Source organism: Maylandia zebra, linkage group LG2 (genome assembly GCF_041146795.1).
Source record: "Maylandia zebra isolate NMK-2024a linkage group LG2, Mzebra_GT3a, whole genome shotgun sequence".
NCBI lineage: Eukaryota > Metazoa > Chordata > Actinopteri > Cichliformes > Cichlidae > Maylandia > Maylandia zebra.
In genome coordinates, this window is record NC_135168.1 from 8,889,864 (window position 1) to 8,917,130 (window position 27,267).

At 41.7% G+C, this 27,267-nt stretch overlaps 1 protein-coding gene and 2 long non-coding RNA genes across 3 annotated transcripts in view; all 3 read left to right on the top strand.

The window, feature by feature from the left end:
• The first annotated feature begins 8,062 nt into the window (after positions 1 to 8,062).
• Positions 8,063 to 9,376, top strand: LOC143420753 (uncharacterized). The gene is made up of 3 exons (XR_013100467.1): positions 8,063 to 8,117; positions 9,084 to 9,209; positions 9,294 to 9,376. It is a non-coding gene; the product is annotated as an uncharacterized LOC143420753 (long non-coding RNA).
• Positions 9,377 to 11,664: 2,288 nt separating this feature from the next.
• Positions 11,665 to 16,181, top strand: LOC101477465 (protein NLRC3-like). The gene is made up of 3 exons (XM_076876747.1): positions 11,665 to 11,706; positions 13,685 to 13,889; positions 14,041 to 16,181. Exons 1-3 carry the CDS (start codon positions 11,704 to 11,706, stop codon positions 15,840 to 15,842), a joined length of 2,010 nt encoding a protein of 669 aa, XP_076732862.1. The 5' UTR covers positions 11,665 to 11,703; the 3' UTR covers positions 15,843 to 16,181.
• An 8,011-nt stretch (positions 16,182 to 24,192) lies between these two features.
• Positions 24,193 to 27,267, top strand: part of LOC143413523 (uncharacterized) — a 9,796-nt gene continuing 6,721 nt past the window's right edge. The window contains exon 1 of the long non-coding RNA XR_013094126.1: positions 24,193 to 24,731. This is a non-coding gene — a long non-coding RNA (uncharacterized LOC143413523). The remainder of the gene's footprint in view (positions 24,732 to 27,267) is intronic.

Here is a 27,267-nt window from a genome sequence, read left to right on the forward strand (position 1 = left end):
CTACGCTCTGCTGAATCCTTTGAACCTGCTGATCAATAAAGCTCTACGTGCTGCAGCAGATTGACCTCATCTGTGTTCACAGGTGTGGACCTCAGCGCTGAGGTGCAGGAGACTTTCATTCAGTTCTCCCTGCAAACAGCATCCAGCCTGGAAATACTGTCATCTTTCCCACAAATGGTGCTCTTATCTCAGAGAAGAAGTCTGATGTAAATAACTGCAATCAACAGTGATGTTCTGCACAGATCACTTTTCCATTTTGCTCTCTAGATGAGTCCCAGCTGCCTGACCTTGTGTCCAGGTGATCGTCTCACTGAGGAGCTTTTGTTCTGAAAATCTCACGTCCATCACCTGTTTCCTTTTTACTATCTCTGCTCTTTCTTTATTCACAATGCTCATAATATCACACAATTATATTCATCACCTGCATGTTTTTATCCAGCTGCTGTTAGAACCAAACAAATAAAAAGGATGAAAAGCCTGAAATCCTTTGATTTATTACATTTGAAACAAATATGAGAGCATCCCTAACAGCACAGCTGAGACCTTTGTTTTAATCAAGCCTTTGTATCGACACACTTGTAAAGATTCATATACAAAACATAATAGAATAAATCAATATAAAATACACATAATCACAAAAATGCAGCCATGTTGTGAGTTTACATCTAAAACATGCATGTTTCCCTTTGTACAGGCAGATTTACAGCAGACAAAGCAACACGCTGATCGACTTTGACCGCTGCAAAAACAAAATACCCACCAAGTCTGAAGTCGATCAGAGGAACTGTTGACAGACTGACAGACAAACAGATGCTTGATTCATTAGTGCGATTAAATGTTCTTCTTTAGCAGCATCACTTCATGTGTTTGTGTTCCAGGAATAAAGGTCTGTTTAAACTGGACGTCTCCTCAGCATCACTCGTGCTGTCATGGTTTCAAAGCTGTGCGGAAAGAATCTGAGGGATGATACAGAGGTGACCAAAGTTACAAACATCCAGCTGTGCTGCAAATGTTTGCAGAGCTCCAAACTCTTTGGCTTTCTGCAGAGCAAGTATGGAAGAAGCACCTGAGCTAACTTCAGTTTAGACGATATGAGGAAAAATGCTGCTTCCCAAAGTTTCCTACAAGTATCCAGTTTATATTTAGAGAAGCGAAGGCTCTTTATCCTGACAACTACTCCCTGGTGGATCCCTGTCCTGTGACAGCAGCAAAGACTGTGTATCAGTATCATCAAAGCCACTTCAATAACCAGTGTTTAAAGCTCTCTAGCAGATGGACTTCAGTGGCAGCAGCCTCTGTCTGCTGTGTACAGAAGGTTCTCTGATGAAGCACACAGCAGATGCTGCACTACAACAGCAGCAGCAGCTCAGCTTCAGTTTGCTTCGACGCCCTTTTTGACCTGTGAAACAGCAGAAAATGAAACATTTCAACACCCGTTTGTTAGCGTGAGCTATTCTGCTGTTTTTCATCATTTCACAGGTGAAATAAAATCACATTTACTTCCTGTAGGAGTGATCGTGTCCAGCCTGACTGAGACCATGTGCTCCATCCTGCACAGGTAATAAACCTCTGACATGAAGGGCTGTCAAGTAGTTTTAGACAAATGGGGGTAAAAGACGTTAAAAGCTTAAAGAGAAACTACATTTTCTAAGAACTGTCTGACGTTCACCTCTCACACAGTGGATACGATTCTGCCGCTGCAGGAATAATCTTTGTGGTTATGAAACTGTCCATGTGTTTGCAGAAAATGTCACATGTTCAAAGCCATCCCAGCACCTGGGGTTTGTATAAGTGCAGCTGCTGGTGGGGAGATAGTCTCACTCTTCTATATAAAGAGTCAGCAGGCAGCAGATCTTCATCTGTGATCTCCTCCATCATCACGTCTTCACTCTTCAGCAGCTATGGCTTCACTTCGTGCCCTTCTGCGAGTGGTGCTGTGCTCCTCATGGTTTCTGCTTCTGCCTCAGGCCGACTTTGATTTACAGAGTCATCCATAATATTTTTTATTTTTTATTTTACTGCCCATCTATTTTCATACAAATGTCTCCGTCTTATGGAAAAGGGGTGGAGCTTATCCAACGAGGACAGGCAGGGCCCCCCCAGACAGTTTAGCAGTCTATACAGGAGGCCGACCTTTGCAACATGTACTTCTATAATGACTTCACCATTTAGGTTATTTGGTTATGTTTCACCCTGGATTTTGTGTGATAATATTTATTTTCTCCACTGATTTAAAAACAACAAACTATATGAATATAAAACAGAGTGAACAACAAAACATCAGCTTTGGAAACTTTGATGTAAAATTCTGCAATTGTTTTCTCAGATATAGCATAAATCAAACTAACATACATCAGTGTGTTATTAATGTGCACACACACACACACACACACACACACACACACACACACACACACACACGTGTTACAATAAACAGCTCTTATGCTTCTGTATGATTCTCAGTGCTTTCCATTTGCGTGTCCACAGGTTGCTGTAAGTGGTGCTTGACTGCAGTTTGCTCTCATTTCAAGTGGTTTGCTGTCACAAAGCCAACAGGAAGTCCGGCCATGGTTGAGCCAACTGAAGATGGGTTGAAGGTGGCGTCCTCGTTTCCTCTGTGAGTGCGAGAGGACAGACAAAGCAAACACCGTTTGGACAGCATTAAAATATTTACACTGATGATTAATGTTGTGTCTTTGCACCTGTAGCGATACATGTTGGAAAATGGAGACTTTAGCCACCAAGACTGACGTGCCTGGAAACTTCCCTGTGAGTACGCCCACAAAGACAGGAAACAGTTTAGCCACCGCGGTTAATCCTCCATCATCATCATCCAGTATTTTTCACATCTTTTCTTCTGCTGTTTCCCTTGTTGTCAGTCACGGGGTTTGTGACTGAAATGCGTGTGGTCGACGGGAAGCCTGACGAGTACGGCCTGAATCATTCCATCAACACCGGACGGAGTGAAACCTTTGTTGAAAACAGATTATATGGTAACGTTGCATTTAGCTTCAGTAAACTGTGAAGTTACAGCAGCAGATTTACATCACGTGGCTTCACAGGAAGTAGTCTGGACCTCAGCGCTGAGGTTCAAGCAGCTCTGCTTGCAGACGGCATCCTTCCTGAAAATGTTCTTCATCTTCCTAAAACCAGAACTTTTACATTGGTGCTGAAGTTCTATATAAAAACAGCCTGAAATACAAAGTGATGTTGTGCACTGATTACCTCACACTTCCCATGTTTCCTTCTACAGAGGAGTGTCCGCCTGAGTGTTTTGTCTGATCTGTTGTTGATCGTCTCATTGACACTGCATGCAGATCTGACACCAGGGCTGGACTGGGACAAAAAATGGTCCCGGGCATTTTGACTGGAGACCGGCCCCCCAGGTATTAAAGGAAAAACCATGAAGCCTTTGAATGAAAACAAACGCTGTTGTCACAGTGATGGACGCTGTCTTGTTGGTATACATGCATCAGTCTAATAAACTTAAACCTGCACCATCCTCCCTGTCCTGGTATTCTAAACAGGAAGTAGACTGTTGGTCGAGTTAACCTCCTGAACATCTACAACACACGGTGGAAACCTGACATTAAGACAGAGACTAGAGGTGAGACATGATCATTGCTGATTACTGATGACAGATTTAGATATGTTTTCATAAACCTTTCATTTGCCACATCAATAAACAGCACGGCAGGGCAAAATATGTTTTCTAACATGGCAACCTTTAAAAAGTGAAAGGAGACAGAAAGACAGCTGAGAAAGAATCAAACGGACTTTTTGATGCATTTTACACACAGTACTGGTGCAGAATCTAGAAAATGTGGGAAACACTGGCATCATATGCAGTACTTACTTCTGAAGAAATTATGATGGGACCCTAAAAAATGACTATGTACAATAATGGATTTCTATACATTTTACATCAGATGAAAACGTTTGTTGTAAGATTCAGATAATTATTTATTAAAAGTGAGACATTTTAAATGAGAATAAGAAAGAAAAGTATTTCTTTGTGCCCCCCTCTCCCTGTTAATGCCCTACCTGCCCCCCTGGCAACACTTTGCTAGACCCGCCCCTGCACAGTTACCAGCTGTCAGCTACACAAAAAGGATCCTGGTGTTATTTGTCTCTCAGAAACAGTTCATAACTTCAACTCATTTTTGTTTTGTCATGTTTTGTTCTTTACATTGTCTTTCTTCTATATAATTGTTAAACATTTAATAAATATGTCTACAAAAAGATTTTAAAAATCAGACATTTCACACAGACACCCAAATGATTTCTGACTGATGAAGGGGGCTGAAGGTGCCCTGCTCTTGCCCAGCTTCTGCTGCTCTCTCCCTGCTCACTGTCAGCAGCTGGCAGCCTCGGTCCTGCCTGAGACTCTTCATCTATCAGTGCCAAAGAATATGGGAAATAGCAACGCACAACATGCACATTACAAAACAAGCACATGAATCAGCATTACATTCATTAGTGAAGTGCTGACGTTCGTTCCTAAACTTTGGGCCTTAATTAACATCACTGTGAACTAATGTTTGCTTTGCTTCTTAACCAGTGAAGCAGCGAGGGGCTTTCTGAGGTTCCTGCTCGTAAATGCCCAAAATGAGTCGAGTATTTCTCTGCAACTACAAACTCTGTTTTCATCAGAGGTGTAAATATTACAGCACTGTGTCAGAGTCACTGAGGCTGGAACACAGAAAAAGGAAGTAGATGTATTTATTTTTAGACTTTATTGCCTGGAACCACTTTAAAAATACGCTTTGGGTCACAATTAACTGCAGAAACCAGGAATCCACATATGAACATTATCTGTGCAGAGATTTATGCTTCTGAAGGTAAACAGTGAAAACTTGCAGCACTAAATGCACAGATAGCCAGGCGTTTCACATTTTGGGACCATCTGCCAGTTTTCATTTCTTAGGTATTGAAGAGCAGAAATGATTGAATTTTATTTACATGCTTAAAAATGTTTGCTTTTGAATATTATTTGAAGAATTACCCACACACTCAGGCACTGTGGGCCTGTTTCCCTTTGCACAACCGAGTGTTGGAAACGGGCCTTTTCTCTTTAAACTCTGAGGGGCTGTAACTTTGGCTTCTATTGGCAGATTTGCATGATTGACCCTCTTTTTAAAATAGTTTTAGCCAAGAGAATCAAGCTAACATCACTGTTTTTACGTCAGCTCACGTCACACGAGCTGTTTCAAGAAAAGTCCTCCTGTCACACAGCAATGCCTACATGAATCACACCACTCTGCTTAAATAATAATAATAATGTTTAGTGAAGCAGGTGAAGCAAAGGGCTGCTTTTAATAGGCTGGGAGACCCAGGTGTGCTGCTTTAGCTGCTGAGCCTCTCATGCTAGCCTCCATCTATAAGCTGGGATCACAGGAGCACTGCAGTCCTGACTAGATCAAGGATTGTTATTCATGCAGGTGACAAAAGTTTACATTCACAGAGTCATAGGATTGAGCCTGGTTTGAAAAGCAGCTGTTTAATGCAGCTGCTTAGAGTTCACACACAGTAGAAGAATCAGACTTGAGTCACATTTCAAACACTGGAAAAATACTCAGCAAGTAACAATGAAAACAGCACAGACTCAGTATATCCTGTTCAGTCCTGTGTTTGATATGAATGTGCTGTTCAGAGAGGATCTCATGTCCTCTTTTACAAAGCCTTTGTTTCATGATGTTTGTGTATAAATGAATGTAGGTGTGTTTCTAAGTGTGAAGGAGCCCTGGGAGAAAAGACTGAAGCTTGTGCCAAAGAACAAACAGGAAAGAAAGATCAGCATTAATGAAGACGAGCACAGAAGGAGCCCAAGCACGTGTTGCTTTTTCAGATTTCTCTAAAAGTGTGTGTTCATTTGTTCCATCCTTCACAACAAACAACAGCTGACAGACACACATGCACTCTGTGTCACTTCACAGGGGCTGATGAAAGTGGACACAGTAAAGGGAGAGCTGGACCTGCTCTACACATCCTGCACTCTGTTAACAGACTTTATTCTGCAGCATCAACAGATAAAAATATATGAAGATATAGAAACGTTTAACATTGTGACTGTTCACATTAGTGAAGCTGTTACTTTGCTGCCAGGTGGGAAAAGAAGCCTAAAGCTGAGTCTGATTAAACATCTGCTGCACCAGAGAGTTTCATGGCCCTGCTTTATCCTGTGCTTGCTGACCACCTCGTCCTGAAACCTCTTCATCATCCTCACAGTTGTGTGAAGAAAGAGGGAAGCAGGTGGAAACCATCTGTGCTGCTGTGTTCACTTGTGTGTGTGCGTCTATGGTCATATCTAATGTGTACCTACAGACAAACACAAACACCTGGCATTGCACAAGAGTCTCTATGGAGCAACCTGCAGATGTCAGAGATGTGATTAGAGGGTAAAGTGGACTAGTGAGAGCATCTATGTTGTTGTTGTCTGCTGGGGGACAGCATCAGCTCCAGAGATGCATCAGGATCAGCAAACTAATCTGCAAGGCTGCAAGTGTCACTGAAGGAGTTTGAGTCAGTGAGGGACTCAAACTCACACAGCTGGTCAAGAAGGCTCAGCAGCTGCTGTATTTCCTGAGGAGGCTGAGGAAATTTGGTATGTTGGCCAAGATCCTCAGCAGGTTCTACAGCTGCACTGTGGAGAGCAGCCTGACAGCTGCATCACTGCACGGTACGGCAGCACTACTGCACAGTTATTTTTTTATCCTTATTTTATCTTTTTATTTATTCTTATCTTGTTCTTTTAACCATTATCTAACTTGGCATTGTGCACGGTGTGTTTAGATTCAGTTTAAATTCAGGGACACGGAGCCCCTGTTGATCCTCTACCTAATCACACGAGCCACGGTGTGAGAACGGGTGTGGGTCACAATCAGCCAAGGTTTTGGGTGAACCCATTGTGAGATCTAGCCCCACCCCATCATGTGATTTCCTGTGATCAAATGTCCCAGGATGTGAGTGGGTGTTAAGACGTCCATGTCCCTCTTCAAGCAACTTAAAGAAGTCCAGACGCTTTTCTTTCCAAGCTCCTTCAACAACATCATTCATAGAACAGCTTCCAGCTTCTTTTGCTCGGCTACAGTTTGGATGGATTTGCAGATGCAACAAGACTAAAATGGTTAGGGTCAGGAGGTCAAAGGTCAGAGCTCCTGTGGGTCTGAGGGCGGCCTCACGCTGGAGAAGGATGAAGGAGTCTGACCTGAGCCAGTGTTTGACATGAACACATCAGCACTGCTGTCAGTGAGCCTAACGACAGCCGTTAGCATCATTTCAGTGTTTCAGTCATAAAAACACTTCCTGTCACTGTGGTGGTTACAGTGACATCATGCAGTTTGTGCTTTGACCTCCAGAGGGCGACAAATCAGCACAGACAGAGAGCTCCATTCAAACTTTGCTGCCATCAGGAATAATTCTTCAAATATAATCATCAGTGTTTGAGCAGTTATGATATCAGGGACAATCTAGACATGTGTGACAATACTGAACATGTCACATGACACACCTCAAACATCATGTGATCCACTCTCAGTCTGCACTTTCATTCATGACTTCAACAGGTTGAAATGAGCTTTGAAGAAACATTCAGTGAAATAAATCTTTCATGGATTCATGTGAGCAGCAGATGAACTTTGTACCAACAACATCTTCAATAACAGAGTCTGAATGAAGCTCAGGTGTTGATGCTGCTCACTGATTGGACGCTTGGTTTCAGCTCTGCTCTCAGTCTTTACTGCACAGGTGAAGGTAGAAAGTGTGACTGGATCTATAGACTGGAAACAGAGAAACATGCTGAACATTTGAAGCTTTGCAGCAGAAATGTTCATGTTACAAACACAGCAGAGCTGATCTGGGATCAGTGTGTTCACACCTGCAGCTACAACAAGGTTTCATGTCTCCACACGTCAGCATGTGAACTTTACTCTGACTCAGTCTGAGCAGTCAGACGGCATATTTTTAAAGTTAACACATCAGCACACACAGAGCTGAGCCCCTCCCACCTGTGCTGAGTTTCAGGTGGAGCCCCGCCTCCTTCCAGGAAGCAGCTCACCTGTGTGTCCGTGTTTAGTGTCCAGGTGTGGAGTGGAGCTTGTTGTTGGTGTGAAGAAACTGTAAGTTTGCTTTGTTTCCTCCTTTAACAGTTTGTCTTTAGGAACTTTACTGTTTGTTCAGCTCGTGTTTGATTTCTTCACACAACAAACTGTGTGTGTTTGTATTTCCGGTCTCTCCATTAAAGTCAGTGTGTAATGTTTCCTGGCTAACATCAGCTGTGTGCAGCTTAGTTCAGCACAAATCTGCCGCTCCATAGTTCACGGTAACGGACTCACAGCTGGACCAACGAGGCCGAGTGTGTCCGCCACTCTGAGCTACGTTCGTGTTTGTGTACTTGTAGTTTGTACTTTGAGTTCACTCAGAGCCCACAGAGGACGCAGCGTACGTGATGACGTCACAGCCCTTTACCTCCTTTACTGTCACTGTGATTAATATTTACACAGGAGACACCTGCAGAGCTCTGACGCTGAGCTAGCACACAGCATGCTAACACTAAGCTAACACTAAGCTAACGCTAAGCTAACACTAAGAGTTCTTACAGACACGAGTTAAAAAGCTGCTTTTAGTGTGTGATCAGAGTCCAGGACTGAGAGCAGCAGCAGAGCTGATGGATGATGAATTACTGGATGGAAGAAGCTTCTCATTAGCAGTGAATCAGTGTGTGTGCAGTTCTCTGCAAACTCAGCAGGAAGAATTAGTGTGAAGCTTTAACTCTGCTGATCCTCTTTGAATCCTGGATCAGCTGAAATGTTTAAAATGTTGTTCACACGTGTTGGACTGACTGAAGCTTCCAGTCACAGTGAATCAGTGTGTGTCAGTGAATGCATCGTGTGTGCTTCAGGCTCCATCTAGTGGACTGATAGCAGAGCAGCTGATGGCAGCTTCCTCTGCCTCACACTGCTGTCTGACTGCATCCAGCTGACACTGAGATGAAGCAGGAAAGAAGCAGCTGATATTTGGACAGCACACATGATGAAAGGAGGATTTCAGCTGATGTGCACATGAATGATTTGTTTCCTCTGCAGGTAGAAAGTGTGTGTGAGCTGATGTGAATTGAGCAGCATGGATCAGTGTGAGGACAGAGAGGAGGGAGTCCCTCCCTCTAAAAGCACTCTGTGTGGGGAACATGAGAGCCAGACCAAAGCTCAGAGGTGAGATGACCATCTCTAACTGTCCATGACTCTTCTCCATGTCACAGCTCAGCACTCACATCACTGCTGCATCATTATTCACAGGAACCAGCCTGGACCTCCACCCAGCTCTGTGTCCTTACAGAGTGACGGGTCTAAAGATCACCCCATTGATTTTAAAGTCCAGCCTGTGTCTGCTGCAGAGAGGTGAGCTGTTAGCAACATGAACTCTTTGATTAAACTGCTTGATGTTGTTGGATATAAACTACAAACACGTCGTTCCCTCAGTCCCATTTAAACTGTCTTTTAAAACAAGCCTTTGGTTTCTAAACAACTGAAAACCCACTTCAGCAAACAGGAAGTGATCAGAGCGTCCGTCCACTTCCTGTCAGGCCCTGCAAACATTTCATATTGAAGAAAAGTAGCTGATATCTCACATTTTTACTCCACCACATTCAACCATTGTGACATTTTACAGCATGAAACTCTTGTCACATGACTCCTGTTATGTTATAGAGTCATGTGACCACCAGGGAGGGATTTGTATGGATGAAACACATTCAAATCAATCTGATTCATCAATGGAAACATTTTTGGTGTAAATGCAGCAACACTGAAAACGCTGAAGATAAAAACACAACAGATGAAATATGAACAAATCGAGGCTTTGAATACACGTGTGTGTGTTTGAGACACAGAGATAAATGGATTGTGTGTCTGTCCTATTGCTGCACGAGGGTTTTATTGTAGATTTTGTGCGTGTACACTTTTGACCACGAAGGTGTTGAAAGGGCGTAAAACAGTTGGAGGCACCAGAGTGAACACTAGTGCTGTCAGTAGATTAAAACATGACTAATTAATGACACAATCTTCTGTCATTAATCCTGATTAATCACAATTACTTGATCAATAGCTGCAGTTACATTTTTCCAACTTTATATTTAAGCCTGTAACAGACGTTTACACCATATAATGAAGTCAATGCAGAATAAACACAAAGAATGTTAAACGCTTCAATTCAAAGAGACTTTGAATAGTTTTCAGTCTTTAACTCAGCTTCTCTGCTGTAAATACAACTTTGTAACAAACATATATACTAAAAGCTAAGTGTGCACTAATATATAATAATATATCATCTATATTACTGCTGTTAATGAAAATGTTTAATCAGACTCATCACAGGGTTACTGTGGATTCATTTGGATTAATCACCATTAAACATCATTTTTAATGTAAACGAATCAAATTTCATTTCATGAGCAAACAGACTCGAGAGAAAAGGGCAAATTTACACACTTAACATGTTTATTGAACATGTAAACATTGATTAACCTCCTGAATGAGCCGACCCCCCCAGGGACAGTCCTGCATGCTAATGATGGGCTCTGCTCTGTACCTGCAGGATTCTGTCAGCCACAAACTCCTCAGCTGATCCTGAATCTGAGCCCATCTGTCAAACAATCATTTTCTTCACAGGTCTGTGGAGGTGGCACTGATCCTGCAGCAGTCTAACACTCTCTGTCACTCTTCTTCAAGTCTTTGACACGAGGAACCAAAACTATGTTATTAACAACACTAACAGGTCTGCAGTTTGTCCACTTGGCAGTTGTGTCATCAGTGCTTTGCATTGTTGTGATATTTTAAGCTGGAAGTGCTTCGGTGAAAAGAAAATTCCTTCTGTCACGATGTGCAGAATCCTTCATGTTGGTCGGCTGGTCCGTCTTGTTATTTTTTTAATGCTCAAACTTTCCATCGGGAGGTCAGTGTGTGTTTGTCATCTTCCATATTGAGCTGATTGGTTCAGCTGCCGTCACTAACAGATGTGCTGCACATCTGCACGTGTGCAAAGGTAACTCTACTCGGACAAACTGCTCGAAGTGCGTTGATAGAAACATTTCAGGGATTTTGAGTCGTTCTGCTCTCCAGATGTGTCGTGTTAAAGGTTTTTATCATGTTAATCATGATAACAGATGAACCCCTAACCCTACATGTTAATTTTGACAGCACTGGTAAATCCTTTTTAATGTTCTTCTGTCAGATCATTGATTAGACTCGACTCCAAATACGAGACTCGGAAAACTCAAATGAAAACTCAAATCAAAGCAATGAGAAAAGGACTTCTTGTGTTAGAATGAAAACATATGGAAGAGGTCAGGTTTCAAACACTCGATGAATCTGCTGCACAGTTACATTCAGGGACCTTTGGCCTCCTGAGAGCATTAGTTGATGGTTCATCACAGTTTTCTCAAAGTTTCCTCTGAGCTTCTGCAGCATCATCACTTCCATCACTGATGAAAGAAAGTTCATAGAAAACAGAAAATATATCTTCAGAATCTGAGAGTCTAAAACTTGACAGACTTGATTCAGATGAAGTTATTTGAGCAGAAACTCCTGGATCGTTATCCTGTGTTGATCTAATCCTTCATGGTTCCTCCACAGAGTGGAGCAGCAGAGCTCAGAGGTTCCCAGTGGTCAGTCTGCCCAGCAGCATCAAACACAGCTGGACTCCATATTTATGGTCTGTACATGTACAACAACTACTTTATTATTAATAATAATGCATTTATTTATAGGTCCCTTTCAGAACACCAAGGACTCTGTGGACTAAATGACCAAAAGAAACAAACTTTGAAATCAGACGGTGCAAATGTGATCACAGGGAAACGTTTTAAACATCGAGGCTTTAAACAGAAACCAAAGTGAAACAGTTTGTAGTCGAGATCAGTGGGAATGAAGCTGAATAACTGTTTCTTCAATAACTTTGAGCTCTTAAAAAACAAAAACTAGCTGAAAGTCTGGCTGCTCTTATGAAAAGTACAGAGAAATTATGGGTCGCTCAACACTTGTGCACAATATAGGAGTTTAAATAAATCTGAAGAATAACTCAAAGTCCTACAATCATACTGATAAAGTCATCTACAGCTAACTATCCAAGTGGATTTGTTTAAGACAGCTCCATCTGCTGGTGGCCCTCTGCAGGTGCATGAAAGGGGCGTGTTTATAGTGAAAGTAGTAGAGAAAGTAAACCCCACGGGAAGGAGGAGGACTCTCAGTGGCTTCCAGCTCATATTCAGACATTTGACTTCTCACTGAAAGCAGCAAGTTTGAGTGTCTGTACCTTAGTTAGAAGAGATAACATGTCAGTAGTAATTAGAGTTGATTGAGCAATGCTGTCCTTGTAATGTAGTTTATGATTTTTATGGACAAGTCCAGTTTTTCTGTAGAGCCTCTCAAGTTGGTGACAGCAGCAGTGGAAGTTCACGTGTAAACCAGAGCAGCAAATCAGGTCCAAATGTGTTGTTCACAGTGAGTGGGATCATCATTGGCTGCTATGTTAACCTCCTGCAGCAGGATGTGTTTGGTCAGAGAATGGATAGATCACTAAGTCATTGTTGAGTTTAGGGAGACAGTAGACAGTTGCAGTAGGTTCAGCCAGTTGACACACAGTAGATAAAATAACTGAAGGCAGGAGCAGACACCTGTATGACTTTCCACCTCTCACATAGATTATTTCCCTGGGCAGCGCCACAGGGCTGGTAGATGTAAACAAAGCTGGAGGAGAGGATTTATTCATCTGAGAAAAGTCACAGAGTTGTGTCTTGATGCTCAATCATCCAGGTACGTAAATCCCAAAAAGCTTGATTCTGTTCATCTGGATGTTTTCAGTGGGAGAAACGTTTCATCATCATCAGGTGACTTCTTCAGTCTCAGCTGACTGCAGGTTTCAATCTTATAAACAGGACATTTGTATGACTGAAACCAGCCCACTGAAGGAACAATGGGCTGGGAGGTCAGTTCATTGATCATTGGTACGCATATTGTCAGGACCATTGATCAATGGTTGTTGATCAATGGTCATGAGTCCAGTTCACAGAGAGCTGGGGAATGGCTGCAATCACAGCATGTAAGATGGTAACAGTTGTACCCTTAGGCCCCTCCTCCATTCAGAGATGGTCTTTCCTTTTCACATAAATGGCCTCCTTGACTCCGCCCTCAAACCAGCGTTCACATTTACTCAGGACCTTCTTGATGTGAAGTTCTTCTGCTTCGCTGGCTGCTGTGTCTGTGGGGATGGTGTTTGTTCTGTGTTGTAGTGTCCTGATGACGCCCAGTTTGTGCCCCAGTGGATGATGAGAGTCAAACCTTAAATACTGATCTGTATGTGTAAACAGAGTGAACCTTTAAGACCAGTTGTCTGTACGATCAACTCAGTCACCTGAAACATCTCCAAGTTTCTGGCTTTGATCATCAACCTGTTGGTAGTTCAGCTCTGAACACCAGTGAAATGTTTCTCCCACTGAAATCGCTGCATTCATATGAACAGAATCAACTTTTTGGGATCATGGAGTTGTGGACAAAGTCTCAGTTAATCAGATAAAGTCAAACCTATAATTGGTAAAGAGTTCGTGGATGATATGCCCCTTGATCGTAAAGAAGTGGATGTTGTGTGGACTAAAGTTCAGAGTGGTGGGTCATTCATAAATATTCTGTTCCAGCTGCTGGAGGACAACATCATCACTTTTGTGAAGAACGAGCTGAAGAAGATCCAGAAGGCTCTGAATCCAAATAAGCCCCAGTGCTTGGAGTTTCAGAGGGAGGATGATGAGCAGAGGAGAAACAGCAGAGAGGCATTTGTGAAGATCACAGTGGACTTCCTGAGGAGAATGAAGCAGGAGGAGCTGGCTGACCGTCTGCAGAGACGTAAGAGGATTTATCTAAAGATTTAAGCTGCTGGATAAATGAGACACTTGTGACACCAGTGTGTTCAGTCATTTCTCAGTGGGTCAGAAATTGTCATCAGCATTTTGTAAAATGTGATTGTTAAAGTTGTATTTTTATTATTATTATTCAGAACTTCCAGCTGCTGTTTGTCATCGTAACCTTAAATCCACCCTGAAGAAGAAGTTCCAGTGTGTGTTTGAGGGCATCGCTAAAGCAGGAAACCCAACCCTCCTGAATCAGATCTACACAGAGCTCTACATCACAGAGGGAGGGACTGCAGAGGTCAATGATGAACATGAGGTCAGACAGATTGAAACAGCATCCAGGAAACCAGACAGACCAGAAACAACCATCAGACAAGAAGACATCTTTAAAGCCTCACCTGGAAGAGATGAACCAATCAGAACAGTGCTGACAAAGGGAGTGGCTGGCATTGGGAAAACAGTCTTAACACAGAAATACAGCCTGGACTGGGCTGAAGACAAAGCCAACCAGGACATCCAGTTCATATTTCCATTCACTTTCAGAGAGCTGAATGTGCTGAAAGAGGAAAAGTTCAGCTTGGTGGGACTTGTTCATCACTTCTTTACTGAAACCAAAGAAGCAGGAATCTGCAGCTTTGAAGACTTCCAGGTTGTGTTCATCTTTGATGGTCTGGATGAGTGTCGACTTCCTCTGGACTTCCACAAAACTACAATCCTAACTGACCCTAGAAAGTCCACCTCAGTGGATGTGCTGCTGATAAACCTCATCAGGGGGAAACTGCTTCCCTCTGCTCGCCTCTGGATAACCACACGACCTGCAGCAGCCAATCAGATCCCTCCTGACTGTGTTGGCATGGTGACAGAGGTCAGAGGGTTCACTGACCCACAGAAGGAGGAGTACTTCAGGAAGAGATTCAGAGATGAGGAGCAGGCCAGCAGGATCATCTCCCACATCAAGACATCACGAAGCCTCCACATCATGTGCCACATCCCAGTCTTCTGCTGGATCACTGCTACAGTTCTGGAGGATGTGCTGGAAACCAGAGAGGGAGGACAGCTGCCCAAGACCCTGACTGAGATGTACATCCACTTCCTGGTGGTTCAGGCCAAAGTGAAGAAGGTCAAGTATGATGGAGGAGCTGAGACAGATCCACACTGGAGTCCAGAGAGCAGGAAGATGATGGAGTCTCTGGGAAAACTGGCTTTTGATCAGCTGCAGAAAGGAAACCTGATCTTCTATGAATCAGACCTGACAGAGTGTGGCATCGATATCAGAGCAGCCTCAGTGTACTCAGGAGTGTTCACACAGATCTTTAAAGAGGAGAGAGGACTGTACCAGGACAAGGTGTTCTGCTTCATCCATCTGAGTGTTCAGGAGTTTCTGGCTGCTCTTCATGTCCATCTGACCTTCAGCAACTCTGGACTCAATCTGCTGGAACAACAACAAACAACATCCAAGAAGTCTGAAACAGGAGAATCTGCAAAGAAACACTTCTACCAGAGTGCTGTGAACAAGGCCTTACAGAGTCCAAATGGACACCTGGACTTGTTCCTCCGCTTCCTCCTGGGTCTTTCACTGCAGACCAATCAGACTCTCCTACGAGGTCTGCTGACACAGACAGGAAGTAACTCACAGACCAATAAGAAAACAGTTCAGCACATCAAGAAGAAGCTCAGTGAGAATCTGTCTGCAGAGAAAAGCATCAATCTGATCCACTGTCTGAATGAACTGAATGATCGTTCTCTAGTGGAGGAGATCCAACAGTCCCTGAGATCAGGAAGTCTCTCCACAGGTAAACTGTCTCCTGCTCAGTGGTCAGCTCTGGTCTTCATCTTACTGTCATCAGAAGAAGATCTGGATGTGTTTGACCTGAAGAAATACTCTGCTTCAGAGGAGGCTCTTCTGAGGCTGCTGCCAGTGGTCAAAGCCTCCAACAAAGCTCTGTGAGTAAATCTGTGATCATGTTTATTTTTAAAATGTTGATTAAAAGTGGTCATAGATTTCTTCCATGACAGATCCATGTCCTAAAACCATGAGACAGCGTAGTTGTATAGTATAAAAGAAAAAAGGAGAACTTTTGACCACAATATTGTAACTTGAATGAACTTTTGATACAGCCTTTAAACATAAAATTTATGAACAGAATCGGTGACAAAGGGCAGCCCTGGTGGAGCCCATCACCCACCGGACTTATTACTATCCAACGTATTGCCGGCTATGCCAACCAAGCTCTTGCAATGGTTGTAAAAGGATCGAATGGCCATAAAATGTTTCTCAGTTTTATTATTTTCAGTCACATCTGTTTTTGATTATTAACTGAATATTTTAAAATTCAGGCTTTTTATGTTATACAAAACATCATATTTTCTTATAATGTCTTGTATTGATTCTGAAGGAATAGTTTTCATCAGTATCGCAGATACCAGCCTGAATTTTACTTTGTATTGGATCAGAAAGGAAATCAGTGGCATCACACATCACTTACAGCAACTTCAGTACCTCTTCATTTTAATAAACTGGGGGGAGTTGCACCAAGATTCAGTATGAGATAAAGAATTATTTTTAACTGTAAGGTTGGAGAAATCTGTTGTTGGAAATTGGAAGAACAGGTCATCTTAAAAATCACTGCATTGTAGTTTTATTCAGGCCCCTTCAATCTGTGATCACTGTTGCTTTGCATTGTAAATGCTACTATTACAAAAGTCACAAATATTAGTGTATGTGTGTGTTGTTGGGTAATAAACCAAAAGAACAGAATCTACCAGCACCTCACTGATTTCTGCTTAAAAACAATAAAAAAGCAATAAAGCTCTGATTTGTTTGGTTGATCTTGTCTCCCTTCCTGCTTGATTTCAGACTGAGTGGCTGTAACCTGTCAGACAGAAGCTGTGAAGCTCTGTCCTCAGTCCTGAGCTCCCAGTCCTCCCATCTGACAGAGCTGGACCTGGGTAACAACAACCTGCAGGATTCAGGAGTGAAGCTTCTGTCTGCTGGGATGAAGAGTCAATACTGCAAACTGGAAACGCTGAGGTCAGATCAAGCAATATCGATTTTTTTTCATCAATTAACATCATTTAATCAATTTCATTTGGAAAAAATTAACAGTGTTTATGTTTTGTTTTTTTAATGAATCCATGCAAGTCACAGTAAACTGCCACATTTGTCTTTTGTAACATGAGGCAATAAGGATTCCAGCATGTCCTGAAACAGTGTTGAAATATTGTAAATGTAGTAGCTCCTCATGGCACCATGAATATACTTTAACACAAGTGTTTCATGTCTTCTTGTCATCCTTTCTTCAGACTGAGTGGCTGTAACCTGTCAGACAGAAGCTGTGAAGCTCTGTCCTCAGTCCTGAGCTCCCAGTCCTCCCGTCTGACAGAGCTGGATCTGGGTAACAACAACCTGCAGGATTCAGGACTGAAGCTTCTATTTTCTGCAGTGGAGAGTCCAAAGTGTACAATTCTCAGGTCAGGATTCAGTCTTTTCTGATGATGATTTAAAACCTGAGTCAGGTCGATAAATGGCTTACTCATTTACAACAGACATGATTTGTCAAATCACCTTATATCTAACCCAAAGGTCCTGTGTTTTACTACTTTGATTTTTTAGTAAAACACAGGACCTCTTAATATTTATCTAAGAGACCATATATAATTTTTTTCCCTGGATCATGTGTGTACCCTCCTGGTTGGAGCTCCAGCAGCCTGTATCAGTGAATGGGACTTTAAATGAAATTGCAGCCCCTGTCAGGAAGAGGTCTGAGTGACACACAAAACAGAAAATATGAGCACTGCATGTGTCTGAGGCTACTCAGATACAGACCTGAATGAGACACTAACTTTGTCTCTGAGAGATAACTTTTATTATTAAATACACTTCATTTCTCATCTGTGTAGAGAATGTAGAGTTTGACATGCTAATATTACAAAATGAAAAATCACACTGAGTCACAAAGAAATTGTTTTGGAGTATTTATGGTTCAGCTGATGAAATTGTTCAAACAAACCAGTAATTTACACCGAAACAGCACAAGTGAAACTTTTTCGAGGGACTTACACTAAGCTTGTCCTGGTACACCTGTATAGCCCAGCTTCTATGGACCATGAGCTTAAGTTCTGTGCTGCTCTGATTTATTGCCTGTGCTGTCTTTCAGTTCAGCTTTGTCGAGTCTCTGGTAGGATTTCTTTTACATGACCTGTGTAAAAACAAAACAGGAAACACATTAAGCTGAAGTAAGATGCACAATTTGAAAAATGGGGCACAAAAAATGTTGCTGCTTTCTGGAAAGTGCATCTAAGAAGACCCAATGGAGAAAGTGAAGAGAAAAATCAAAGATTAAGAAGAAGAAAATGGCAGAGGCAGTTTCTCTTGGACTGCCTGCAGATGGGGCGAGACTCTAGAAACAGGGATGATTGGAGAAAATGCAAAGAGGCCATAGGATAAACCAGGAGATGAATACTCTGGTGTTCTGGGGATAGTGGGAGTGAGAGGGAGAGATGCCAGTAAATGATTTCAAGGATAAATTTGAGAGAATCAGAGCTAAGAAACCAAAGCAAGTGGGGAACTACAAACATATGGACAGACTCATAATTAGGCCAAAGACACATTAAAGCAATTATTACAGGTTTAGAAACAGGGATGGATATGAAGGAGCTTAGCATGAATTTGCATTGAGGAAAGAATAGCAACGAGCATCAGAGGAAACAGTTAGGAAAACTAAAAGGATGTACTGGCAGGAATACTGCAGTACTTTAGGAAGAACTACCGTATTTCCCAGACTACAGAGCGCACCTGAATATTAGCCGCACAAGCTAAAATCAGGGGAAAATCCTGTTTTGTACATACATTAGCCGCACCTGACTAAAAGCCGCAGGTGTTTCAATGTTGACTTATCATATGTAAGAGAATATGCACAAAGCGAATTGTTAGGAAAGAGATGGCTGTTTGGAGACACACCCCTTTTATTAATATTTTGAAAAACAAGTTATGGGTACATATTTGCATAACTTTTTAGGTATATGTACAAGTAGCGGTAATTACAAGTACAAAACATGTACTGTGCTTCATAAATGAGTAACAAATGTAGTACATAACAGTAACCTACAGCACACCAGAACAATTGATTCGGACTACCTTTTAGGCTCAGGTGCAGTGACACGGCTTTAACAAGAAGAAAAGTCAGTCATTCACCACCATCTTCCTGCGCACTAATACCACCAAAGTCCTCTTCTCCAGTGTCGGAAACAAACAGGCTCAGGGTGGCTTCGTCATCCACTCTCAGCTTCTTTCTTTCGTTGTCACTTTCAAAACCAAAGAAATCCTCGTTGTCAGTGTCAGAGTCGAACACCCTCAGAAGGGCCGTGGCGGTGTCCTCCTCTCCATCATGCAGCATTCAGCCCTTCGAAATCTGTTGGTGATCGTGGATGTTTTCACACTTTTCCACGCTGTCAGAATCCAATGGTGGAGTTGGGCATAACTTGCTTTTTGCAAGTTTATCGCCGCTCATCATCCAGGCCTCCAGCTGAACGGGTAGCGCTACTTTGAAGTTTGTTTTTCGCGCTACCTCGTACTGCACTACGTTGCCTGACGGATGGACATGTGACCAACATACCACTCTTGAACCCCGATCCTTCCGCCAGGCAACGTAGTGCCGTACAACAGCGGAACAAACAAAACAAATCCGCTCATGGACAATCCATAGAAAAGCCGCACCTGACTAAAAGCCGCAGGGCTCAAAGCTTGTGCAAAAAGTAGCGGCTTATAGCCCGACAATTACGGTACACCAGTTCAGAATGTGTGGAGTACAGTTAAGAACATGAATGCAGACAGGAAACAACAGCAGCTGTTGTAAAGTAAATTCAAACTCCTTCATTAAATGCAGCTGGTTGAGTTGAAAACAATGGAGAATGATTGTGTTACGTTGTTTATTCTCTATAGAAATGGAGCAGGAGTGCATGCAGAGCTGGACGTGGGCTGTATATACATGCGTGTATCTGTTTTGTCTGTGAGCAGAGAAAACAAAGCGCTGGAAATGTCATATTGAAATGTTAAATCAGGAAAATCCTGGAGAAGAGGATAGTTCTAATGTTCAGTTTGTAATGTTGAATTCAACACAGCTCTTAAATGCATATAAATGACTTCACCTGACGTCAGACTGAGCAATCGGATTAGCTACTGATATTGATTTAACCCTTTAAGACCTACCATAGAACCAAGTCCGCCAGAGCTTATATTATATTTTTACATGCTGTAGAGCCATTTTTGGGAGCATTTCAAGTTGCTATACATCAATACAACCATTACAGCCTAAATTTTAATAATATGTATGTATTAAGTGCATAGTAATTACATAAATTGCAAAAAAGTGCAATAAACTACAAAAAAATTGAAAATCGTTTTTGTTTTTTTAACATATATTTCTAGTTAGAGAAATTTAAGAGGCTTATCCCTCAAAACTGTAAATACAAAAAAGTTGCACAAAATAGTTTCCCACCTCAGGAAATTTATTTTGAGTGCCTTCATAGTTTTATTTTTGAAATACACCAATTTTTATATACTGCAGGAAAAACGAAAATAAATATTATACTGCAAATTTGCAAAATAACAGCATATGCATCAAAATAAACTATTTCCAGCAGTGCAATATGAGTCCTAAGCATATGTGGAAGGAAACTGTAACCTAGGACAAGCTGATGGCATAAGATGTAAATACAACTCCTCAGGTTTCATATGCAAAAAAAATTATTGCGCTAGCTCACGTGATTACAGTGCTACCGGGATTTAAAAATAGTTGCGCAAAACGGAGTGTGCCCACTCTGACCAGTTTTAAAGGGTTAAAGCAAGAAAATATGGTATTAGCATTAGATGCCAATTCCTATTAACCTTAAATTAGCATTACCTGCTAATGGCAGTCTACTTAGCATTAACTCCTCACTAATGTAATGCTAATTCACATCAAATTATCTTTAGCTTTAGCATTAGCTGCTAGCTTCAGCCTACCTAGCACTAGCTGCTCACATTGTTAAAAGGGAAGAGAAAACGATATTAGCATTAGCTTGTAATAATTATTCACCCCTAATTAGAATTAGCCACTAATGGCAGCATACTTAGCATTAACTCCTCACATCGTTATAATGCAAATGATGCTAACTTGCATTAAATTAGACTGCTGTTATTAGCTAATGCTATTTAGCAGTAGCTGCTCACATTGGTATAAAGCAAAGGAAAACGATATGAGCATTAGGTTCTAATGCGTATTTGCCTTAAATTAGACGTAGGTGCTAATGGCGGCCTACTTAGCATTAGCAGCTCAGATGTTGTAATGCTAGGGAAAAGAGTGTTAGCATTAGCCGTTCACAATGTTATAAAGTTAAGGGAAATAGTGTTAGCATTAGCTACTCACATTGTTAAAAAGTGTTAGCATTAGTGCATAATGCTAATTCACATCAAATTAGCATTAGTTAATAACGGCAGCCTATTTAGCATTAGCAGATAATGTTGACCTTGGCCCACTGGAAAAGTTAAGAACTAAAGATTTAGGAGTGTTTCTCAATAGCTCTTTCTCATTTGAGAAACAAATGAATTCTGTTATTAAAACCAGCTGTAAGGTTTATATTGTTGATTGATGCTTAGAAATATTTACTCATATATGCTTAGAGTTTTATAATCGATTGCATGATGATAGAGGTTCGATCCTTAGTAGTCTGTAAAGACTCTGTGTGCCTTCCAGAGTGCTCTGGCATGCACACACCACTTGGGGCCATGAGAGAGGTCGTACCCTCTCTTACTGATTTATGGTGTAGGACAGGGGTCTCAAACTCAATTTAGCTGGGGGCCGCTGCAGGCAGAGTCTGGGTGAACTGTTCTTCTGAACATGGCTTCTCTTGCCTACTCCTTGCTGCTAGAGACCTGGCAGCGTTTCCTCTCGCATAGCCGAGCCAGATTTGGCCTGAGGGAGGAAGCAGTTGCGGCCCTCAGTATTAGTTTGGTATTCAATGTACAACTGAGCTAGCTCTCAGCTAACTAGCAGACAAGCTAACTGCTGGGACTGCGTCTTTCTAACAAGAGCGTCAGACACTCAGACTGGTTTCCTTTGTGGATGATGATGTGTTCTCACACTGATCCTTCATGCTGATGCTGCCATCCACCCACTGCTCCTGGATTCCTCATCATCATCTCCATGATCTGCATGTTGGAGCAGCACTCTAATGGACAGGCCTCTGTACTGATGGTGGGCTCTGCTCTGTGTCCACCACACTGTTCTCAGCTGAGTCTTCCTCCTGTTCACACTCTGATGAAGCACCAACAGGGCCAACTTCTTCTCTGGTGGCTCGGATGTTGTTGCTTCCACAGGTTTCCCTCCAACAACCCTCTGTTCCTGCAGTAAGTTCAGTAAGATCTGGGTAAACACTTGAGCTCCTTGAATCTGGCTCCAGCAGCAGTTTTCACATATACAATGTTGGCATTTTGCTTGCGTGTCTCCAGGTCTGTTCTGAATGTAGACTTGAATTTGACCACGTAGGCGGGGTCATCATCTGAGCTCTCCATCACCTGAGAGAGATGACAAAACACAGAATCACAGAGCATGAAACCAACGTTTCTCCTCCCAGAAGTTCAGTCACAGACCTGCAACAGAAACAAGAAGATTCAAATGACGCAGAGCTTTCATTTACTTATATCCACAAACATGTCCTCTACATATTCATGCTGTATTTACACACACATACAGAGGCTGTTTGTCTCTCACACACCGACAGGACACTGAGAAATACATCATGTTAAATATACCTGCAGGCTTCCAGCTGTGCACTTTGTCCCTGTCAGCTGTGATTGCCATGGCAACCTTGGTGTTGTGGGCGATGCAGGGACGTGTTCAAAGGCAGACGTCTGGCAGCAGCATCATATTTGATGCACTATCTGTACTGAGTGTGCTGACTTTATTTCAAATGTCCCACTGCTGTGCAACATGAATCACATGTTCTGCACGTTTCTGTAACTCCCAGGTAACCATGGTTACACAGCCACGCCCAGTAGTCTCCAGAGAGACCAACAGCAGGTTCATGTTGTAACGCCGTGGCTTTCGTAGTCTCTCCTTTTTCTACAGCTCATGTGTTCTTCTTGTGATGCTGCGTCTTGAGGCTCATACATGCCGTCATTTGTTGATCCTAAGAACGTTCCTCAGACCGACTTCTTCAACAACAGATAACTTTAGTTGTATCAACACTGCCTCCTGGAACAGTTAAAATGAACATGTCAAAGATCTGTACCTGTCTCCATGTTTCTGTCCCCGCCCCTTTCTTTCTGTCCTGGGTCATGTGAGCGCTGCAGTAGTATTAGGCCCACCCTCAATGCTCCCATTGGCTGAGACGCATAATGACGCCCATTTCAAGCCAGCACTGATCAACATCCCTCCTGTGACCCATGGCTTTTATATTCAGAGCCAGTGAGCACTTTCACAATAATCATGATTTTAAAAACTGTGATTAAAATAATTGCTGACGTTAATCAGTTAATGAGTTAACGAGATAATAACAGGTTAAGTTGCCCTAATAATTAGACTTTGATGACAAACTGATGTGATCTCCATGTTTCCTTTGTTGGACTGTGGGCGAGTGTCAGAACTGAATGTACTGAGTAACATGTAGAGTTTAAACATGTGTCAGTTCCAGTTTTAGAGCTCTAAAGTGCAGCTATCATGTTAGGAATATGTTAGGAATAGACAGGAACACTGAGCACACTGAGGTCAAATCTTTATTTTACCACTCGCTGCATTCTTGATGTTCATGAATTCAGCAGGTTCATGATTGTCTGCAGCATTAATCTCATATTTCCATTAAAGTGTTGAATTTGACTGTTTGATGTTCTTTATGATCTCTGGCACCAGTTCATCTGTAGGCTGAGCTCAGTCCATCCATTTAGTGAAATGATGTTTAAAGGTCTCCTTGTTCTGTGAGCGTGCACAGATCCTGAAGCAGGAAGCCTGGGTTACAGAGAAATGATCATCACTGTGATGATGCTCATCGTCTCTGACTGGGATTTGAGGTTTTGTCAAAGCAGCAAAGAAAGCCTGGCTATGTTGGACTGGGTGTGGCAGCAGCTCCCAGTTTGAGTTCAGGAGACAGACACCCTCTCTACTTTGAAGATCAGCTTCAAACTTTCCTTTTTGATAAAGCTTATAGTTCGAGCTGGATCAGGTGACCCTGAACCATCCCTTAGTTATGCTGCTATAGGCTCAGGCTGTTGGTGGACTTCCCATGATGCTCTGCTTTCTTCTCCCCACTTTTGACTCCTGATGCTTTTATATGTCACTACTGCATGTCCTTAACTTTTGTCTCTCTGTTTTGTTCTTGTCTCTCTGAGCTCATCTCTTCTCTTTCCCCTCACCCTGCAACCAGTCATGGTAGATGCTCCTCCTGGAGCCTGTTTTCACTGGGAGGATCTTTGTGTCAAAGGGAGTTCTTCTTCCCACCATCACCAAGTGCTGCTCACAGTGGAGGCGGTCACCTTACACTGTTAAACAGCTTCAGATGACTGTTGTTGTCTGTTGGGTATTGTCACTTATAAATAAAGTTACATTGAATGGATGTAAATGGATAGATGTTATTGTGACAAAGAGAAAACAACTGTTGACAGATAGATTGTTGTTTTGTGTGTTTGCAGTCTGTCAGGATGTCTGATCACAGAGGAAGGCTGTACTTCTCTGGCCTCAGCTCTGAGCTCCAACCCCTCCCATCTGAGAGAGCTGGACCTGAGCTACAATCATCCAGGTGTCTCAGGAATGAAGCTGCTGTCGGCTGGACTGAAGGATCCAGGCTGGAGACTGGAGACTCTCAGGTATGGAGAGAAAATCTGATAGAGGAGGAAGAGCTGGAAACATTTCCTGTGTCTTTCACTCACTTCCTGTTTGTTTCCTGCAGATGACACATGAACAATCACACATGCAGGAATATTTTCAGGGACAGACACACTAGTCTAGCTGGATAGTTCATGGATATTTATGTAGGGGTCTCCAAGGAGTCTGTTTGCAGGAACATTTAGGTCACAGGTGTACCTGATATAGATACCAGTGTACCTAATAAAGTGTCAGCTAACATTTGGAAATGGAAGCTTAAATAATAACAAACTGTACATTCACAGCTGAAGTCACAATAAATTTGTTCTCAAGTGCACATTTTTCTGTTATTGTTCTCAAACAACAGAATGAGAATGAAATATTGATTCTAACAGGGCCCATAAACAGCATTAGCTTAGTAGCATTAGCTTATCAGAGTTTCCATCATGGTCACACAAATCCTTAGCAGAGAAAAGTGGCCTACTTAGCAATAGCTGCTCAAGTTGTATAAAGAAAGGGAAAACAGTATTAGCATTAGCTGCTAATGGCAGCTTACTTAGCATAAACTGTTCACATCTTTATAATGCAAGGGAAAGGAGTCACTCATGGAAGCCTATTTAGCATTAACGTCTCACATCATTATAACACAAGGGAAAAGGGTATTAGTGTTAGCTACTAATGCTTATTCACCTCAAATTAGCTTTAGCTGCTAATGGTAGCCTACTTAGCATTAACTCCTCACTAATATAATGCTAATTCACATCAAATTAGCATTAGCTGCTCATATTGTTATAAGGAAAGAGAAAACGGTATTAGCATTAGCTACTAATAATTATTCAGCCCTAATTAGAATAAGCCTCTAAAAGCAGCCTACTTAGCATTAACTCCTCACATAGTTGTTACCCAACGGAAAAGAGTATTAGTATTAGCTACTATCATTTTTAATAAGTAAGAGAAAACAGTGTTAGCATTATTGAATAATGCTAATTCACACTAAATTAGAATTAGCTATTTACAAGAGCGTACTTAGAATTAGCTGCTCACATTGTTAAAAAGTAAGGGAAAACAGTATTAGTATTAGCACATAATGCTAATTCACGTCAAAGTAGCATTAGTTAATAATGGCAGCCTACTTAGCATTAACTGCTCACTAATATAATGCTAATTAACATCAAATTAGAATTAGCTGCTCACATTGTTAAAAGGGAAGGGAAAACAATATTAGCATTAGCTGCTAATAATTATTCACCTAATTAGAGTTAGCCCCTAATGGAAGCCTAGTTAGCATTAACTCCTGACATAGTTATAATGCAGGGGAAAAGGGTTACCATTATCAGATAATGCTAATTTACATCAAATTAACAATTGTTAATAATGGTAGACTTCGTATCATTAGCTGCTGTCATTCTTACAAAGCAAAGGAAAACAATATGAGCATTAGCTGCTAATGCTTTTTCATCTAAAATTAGCATTAGCCACTAATGGCAGCCTACTTAGCATTAACTCCTCACTAATATAATGCTAATTCACGTCAAATTAGCATTAGCTGCTAGCATCAGCCTACCTAGCACTAGCTGTTCACATTGTTAAAAGGGAAGAGAAAACAATATTAGCATTAGCTACTAATAATTATTCACCCCTAATTAGAATTAGCCGCTAATGGCAGTATACTTAGCATTAACTCCTCACATTGTTATAATGTAAGGGAAAAGAATTAGCATTATCTAATAATGTTGACCTTGGCCCACTGGAAAAGTTCAGAACTAAAGATTTAGGAGTGTTTCTCGATAGCTCTTTCTCATTTGAGAAACAAATGAACTCTGTTATTAAAACCAGCTGTAAGGTTTATATTGTTGATTGTCATTTATGCTTAGAAATATTTACTCATATATGCTTAGAGTTTTATAATCGATTGCATGATGATAGAGGTTTGATCCTTAGTAGTCTGTAAAGACTCTGTATGCCTTCCAGAGTGCTCTGGCATGCACACACCACTTGGGGCCATGAGAGAGGTCGTACCCTCTCTTACTGATTTATGGTGTAGGACAGGGGTCTCAAACTCAATTTAGCTGGGGGCCGCTGCAGGCAGAGTCTGGGTGAGGCTGGGCTGCATTAGGTTTTCCACAAGAAAGGCATGGTTAAAAAATTCCAATCTTCTCAAATCTCTTTATTTTTATTTTTTAACACAAAATATGAAAAATAAATAAACAAATTAAGAATTAATAAGAAAATAAATCAATCTGTAATACATAAATAAAATAATAATAAGATATTTTTAGTCAGTGAACTTGTGTTTTTCTTTCAGTCTTCTATATCTGCTGTGTTTAGATTGAAATGTCTGTATTAACAGTTCTATAACCTTCTTCTGAACATGAATGGAACACTGTAGAAAATGAACTGTTCTTCTGAACATGGCTTCTCTTGCCTACTCCTTGCTGCTAGAGACCTGGCAGCGTTTCCTCTCGCATAGCCGAGCCAGATTTGGCCTGAGGGAGGAAGCAGTTGCGACCCTCAGTATGTCTTGAAGATGATCATCCG

Bases quoted from the DNA above. Each gene is read 5' to 3' on its own strand.
- LOC101477465 (XM_076876747.1), top strand. The intron at 13,890-14,040 runs GTAAGAGGATTT...ATTATTATTCAG, and splicing joins GGCTGACCGTCTGCAGAGAC to AACTTCCAGCTGCTGTTTGT.